We start from the raw sequence: 5,219 nt of genomic DNA, 5'->3' as shown, positions 1-5,219 counted from the left end.
AGAGATGAGTTTTACGCGCTGTTGTATTAGTCAGTGGTTAGTCATGCTCCAGTTATGTTTAATTACCTAAAACAACACAGAAATAAATGAATGAAAATACTCACGTCATGTTATAATAATTCCACAGGCTTTAAGGCGATGTAAGAAGATACATTATTTGAATAAGACCAAACAAGTAGCCTAATAGTTCTTATTTGTGTCTTGTTCTCCATGAAGCCATGAGCTGATCGTACCCTCCTCCTCTGTCTCCATGCCTCACATACCTCCGCCTGTTTGTTTGCTCTGACTTGTGAATCATATTTCCACTGCACCGTATCGTTGTTTTCATTTGCCTCAGTCATGGTTCTGAGGAAACTTTAACCAAGCCTAATTTAGATCATAATACTCCGTAGAGCCCACGGTGTCGTTTGCCGAACAGATCTGTGCTTTTCGGCAAGCGCCACCGTTGCATAGGGACGATACATTAGACTTAATGCAAATCAAACCATCGCAGACAAAGGAGAGGATCTGCATTGGGGTTGAATCACAAAAGTATCAATGTATGCGCTAAATAGACAGTGGTTCTCAAACTTTTTCGTGTCAAGGACCCCCAATTGATATTTGACCGCGGACACTCATCTGAAATCTGTTTTGTGCCAGGGACTCCCAGAAAAAAAAGATTTGTGTTAAATAAATGCATTAAAAAAAAAGCAGATGTAGGCTATACAAGCTCGCAGTGAGCTTGTATATCTGCAATTTTTCAATAGCCAACGTGGATAAAGTAGTTAAAATGATTGTGAGGCTATTAACTAATTTTGCTGGGGACCCCCCCCCACACACACACACCCCCCCAAGGACCCCTGGGGGTCCCCGGACCACCACATTGAGAACCAATGAGCCAAGCTATCTATTGTTGGTTACTCTATGTGCACGCATTGCAACAACATTATATTATATCACTCGTTGAATAAAATCCACCGTTCATGTTAGCATGTGCTCCACAGTGAGTCTAATAATGGACTCTGGTCCTGTGTGGTCTTCCAGCTCCGCTTGTTTGTTGATTCCCGTGTTATTTCAAGCGCCAGTGACCATGCAGCACCAAGCCTTTGGCTAAGAAGCCAGACATGTATTCAGCAGCTAATCTGTCGGGACATCTCTTCCCCTCTTCAGTTTAAATGTATTGAAGTATGTGGATTGGAGTGGCCCATTGTTTTGGCTATAGATTATCCGGCCTGGTGGCCATAGACCAGTGGTTCCCAAACTTTTTAGACCCAAGACCCAAAAGAGAAAACATTTGACGTTTGCCCCGGACTCAAACTAGTGAAAATAGCAGATCTACAAGCTCGCACCGGCTACTTCTTAAACATTAGTTTTCTAATTTATGGGATTTCTTAGTTTTATGTTTAATTTATTCAGAAATCACTGGATTTGTTTTTAATTCATGATTTTTTTTTGCATTTTGGGGGATTTCTTTAGAAAATATTTTTGAAATAATAATAATTAAATCAGAATGTCAGACCCATAAAAATGTGTCCGCGACCCACAAATGGGTCCCGACCCACTGTTTGGGAGCCAGTGCTATAGACAGACTTGTCATTGCTTTGCTCAACTCAACTCACTCCGAGAATGGCTCCATTTTGCACCTCCGTCCAAAAATAGCAGATCTACAAGCTCACAAGCTTGACATTCACGAAGCATTGTGAGCTTGTAGATCGACTATTTTCATCGAGAGGAATCGTATATAGCCTACGACGTATATATAAATCGGGCTTTGACTGTGCCAACAGAACAACGGGTTCATTAAAAGTCCAGTAATAATAAGTCCTCCAGCAAGCAAAACATGTTTTGAACAATATATTTACTTCCATTAAATAAAACACAATAGTTTATTTTTGATGTTGAAAAAAAAAAAGAAAAAAAAAAGAAACATAATTCCGTACCAAATACTATACAGAGAGAGAGAGAGAGAGGGGAAAAAACAAATAATGTTTCGGAACAGCATTGGATGCGTCTTTTTTTCTTTTCTTTAAATCCAGAATTGTTGCTATTCTAAATCGATATTCACACAGACATTTAAGAATAAATTTATAATATGTTAGAACACACACAAACGGTGCGTTTTTAGTATGTACACCCCTTCCCTTTTTTTTGCAAGCAAAACATGATTCCTTTTTTCAGATTTTTTTCCTTCTTTTTTTTAATTTCTTTTTTTTGTTTGTTTTTATCCACATGCGTTGTTTAAATTGAACCTTGAGAAGTCTGGAGGGCTTTATAGCGAGGCAAAACAGGAGATGAACGATTCTAAATATGTACAACCTTTCAGTCAATAATCAACATCCACCCCTTCCCCCCACCCCACCCCCCAAAAAGAGTAATTTGACAAGCTTCAAAATGAAAGTAGGCCTGTGAGGAACTCCATTCACAACAACACAGACCTACTCGTGGGAGGGGAGAGGATTAAAGCCTCCATTCTACTGTTTTTTAATTCGTCCTGGGTTGTTTCAGTGGTTGTTTCTTCAGTCTTCTAGTGCCCTTTAGAAAAAGAAAAAGAAAAGAAAAGTAGTCTTTTGTTCCTGTGGCGGTGGTGGAGTTGGGTTGCGGTTCATTTTCAGGTGTAATACTATGTATATCATATCGTTACACCGGTCTATCCACGGCGTATTGACACGCACTGAGGTTAGCGGCCGGGTTCTGCACGCCGGGATATCCAAAACTGGAGTGCTGCTTGGCTTTGAGTCTCAGGCTGGCCAGACTGGAGTTACAAGTGTCCCTGTACACGTAAGGGGGCGTCGGGGGTGCGTACGGACAGGTCGGGTTGGGGACCCCCGAGTTCAGAGAGGGGTTGCCGCTGAGGTTGTTCAAGTTATTGAGGCCGTTGAGGCTGGAGCCGCCGGGCACGGACGGGACCATGCCGGAGGTCATGCTCATGGAGGAGATGGAGTTGGGAGGGGAGAACATGGCCTGGGAGGACAGCGGGTTGATGGAGTTCATGGAGTTGAAGAAAGGGAAGCTCTTGGTGGTCAGAGAGGCCGACGTGAGGCCCTTCGCCGCCCAGTTGTTGTACGTGTAGCTCGGGTACATGTCTTCGTAGGGCTGCATGAGGCCGTTGAACTGCGGGCCGAAGCCGTTCTTGCAGAGCTCGGCCTGGGAGTTCCTCTCCCGTTTCCTCCACTTCGCTCGCCGGTTCTTGAACCACACCTGCAAGGACGGAGAAAAGGAAAACAATTGGGGAAAATGTCAGAACTTTATCTAACTTTAGAAATCTGGGCTGCTATAGCAATGTGTTTGGGAACTGGTTGAATGTTTGCTTCCGAGCTGGAATTGCGGTTATTTTTTTTAATAGTCTATACGACACCTACATTATTCCGACATAATTTAATTTTGTTGCAAAAATATTTCTTTCATGCCCCACATTAAGAAACAAAATAGCCTGCACCAAATCTTATTAGGCTAATTCTGTCACTGCAAAAAAAATAAAACGTGGGAGTGGGGAATAAAGACCCGCTCTGCGATAATTAAAACCTTGCCGTGTAACAGTTGAGTTCAAATATGGATAATTAATTCATGATTTATCATGCAGAGAAATGTGCTTTGATTCTTGCTGCTGTATCTCAGCAGAATACACACTGAATACACACTAGGCGATGTGTATTCTAGTCTAGTGTGTGTGTGTGTGTGTGTGTGTGTGTGTGTGTGTGTGTGTGTGTGTGTGTGTGTGTGTGTGTGTGTGTGTGTGTGTGTGTGTGTGTGTGTGTGTGTGTGTGTGTGTGTGTGTGTGTATTCACGCTCTGGACCGAGACAAACACTCGTGTGACCTTATAATCACACAACGCCGGGGCGACAATGGCAAAATACAAGCTTTGCACCTCTTTCACACGAACAGAGGAACATGTATGGTATCTGTCACGGACAAATGTCATGAGCCTTAACCCGTTAACAGCGTTATAGCCTGGAATTACACTTTCTCTCTAAAAACAACTATAAGACGCAATGTAGGCCATGTGTATACAGCGCCTCCTGGGCCCAAAGCTCTATATGAGATTAACTGTTTTTATGTCATGTAAACGTGTGCCAAGAAATAATACAAAATAACTGTAATAACTCTAAACCGGATTTTGCTACATTGTTTCACACTGTTCAGAGGATTAGACACGGCTGAGGTAAGACGTAATTAGACAGGAGTAGGGGGATAAACACATATAAGATAATTAATATTGTCCTGTGTAAGTTTGTATTATTTAAATAAGGCTTCGAGTATTTGTTTTCTGACGACATTTCGTTGATGGAATCTTTTCCACACAGATTTTTTGTTTCGCTATGCGTAATTGTGCGTAAAACGTTTGGGAATACGTGTGTAATCATTCTCTTGCTTGCTATGCACTCAAATACATGTGTTAATTGAACCCTAGAGTGCACAAATTGGCCCTTATATGGGTCCATTCGGTTCCATCTGTGTGCACTGCCAGTATTAAGGTCTTCAGTACTGGTACTAGTGACACAAATCATCAGAAACTGTATAATGTATAATTTGATGAATTGTGTTATGTTCAGGGGTCATCGCCATGCTGGCTTGTGGTGGACATTTTTGTCAAAATTCTATTTTTGCAACGGACATACAAATTAGTGGACAATAACTAGAAACACAAAGAGATATAGCCTTAAAGTACCTTTACAGGTCTGTAACTCTGAGAGTGTACAAATGGAACCAAATGGACCCATTTGCACTCTCAGAGTTATAGTGGTCCTTGAAAATAAAAAGTTAGAGAACCAGTAAATCAGAAAACCTGCAGACTGACATTCAATCATTGGGTATTATGATCAAAATAAGAACATTATAATGTTATGTTAAAAAAAAAACCCTAGGTTGTGTTTCCTTACAATTCAATTTCAATTCAATTCAAAGGGCTTTATTGGCATGAGAAAACATACGTTTACATTGCCAAAGCAGAAAGCACAATACAACAATACAGAAATACAATAAAAACAAAAAATATGTACATTTACCCTGACGCGAGCCTCCGTGAGGTTGGTCCACACTGCTATCTCCTCTCTGGTGCTCATGTCCGGGTAGCGGTTCCTCTGGAACGTGGCCTCGAGCTCCTGCAGCTGCTGGCTGGTGAAGTGAGTCCTCTGCCGCCGCTGGCGTTTCTTTTTAGGGTCGTCCGAAGAGTCGTCGTTGTTGTTGTTGTTTTTATTTTGGCCCTTTTCTTTCTCTGAAAAAGAGATGGGAGACCGTTTAT

The 5,219-nt window shown here is 41.7% G+C and overlaps 1 protein-coding gene across 3 annotated transcripts in view; it reads right to left on the bottom strand.

Moving 5' to 3' along the window:
• Window positions 1–1,818: 1,818 nt before the first annotated feature.
• pitx2 (paired-like homeodomain 2) overlaps window positions 1,819–5,219 on the bottom strand; it is a 13,156-nt gene continuing 9,755 nt past the window's right edge. For 2 of the 3 annotated variants that reach the window (XM_080416292.1, XM_080416290.1), the window contains 2 exons: window positions 4,984–5,192; window positions 1,819–3,177 (listed from right to left, as the gene is read on the bottom strand). In XM_080416292.1, coding sequence (XP_080272418.1) covers window positions 2,617–3,177; window positions 4,984–5,192 — 770 coding nt within the window. In that variant the 3' untranslated portion in view covers window positions 1,819–2,616. Of the gene's footprint in view, window positions 3,178–4,983; window positions 5,195–5,219 lie in introns of all 3 variants that reach the window. The other variant, XM_080416291.1, reaches the window with a different exon arrangement.

Source organism: Gymnoscopelus braueri (assembly GCF_963280865.1).
Source record: "Gymnoscopelus braueri genome assembly, chromosome: 20".
NCBI lineage: Eukaryota > Metazoa > Chordata > Actinopteri > Myctophiformes > Myctophidae > Gymnoscopelus > Gymnoscopelus braueri.
Note: the sequence above shows the minus strand (reverse complement) of the source record. Positions and strands in the feature narration are given on the sequence as shown.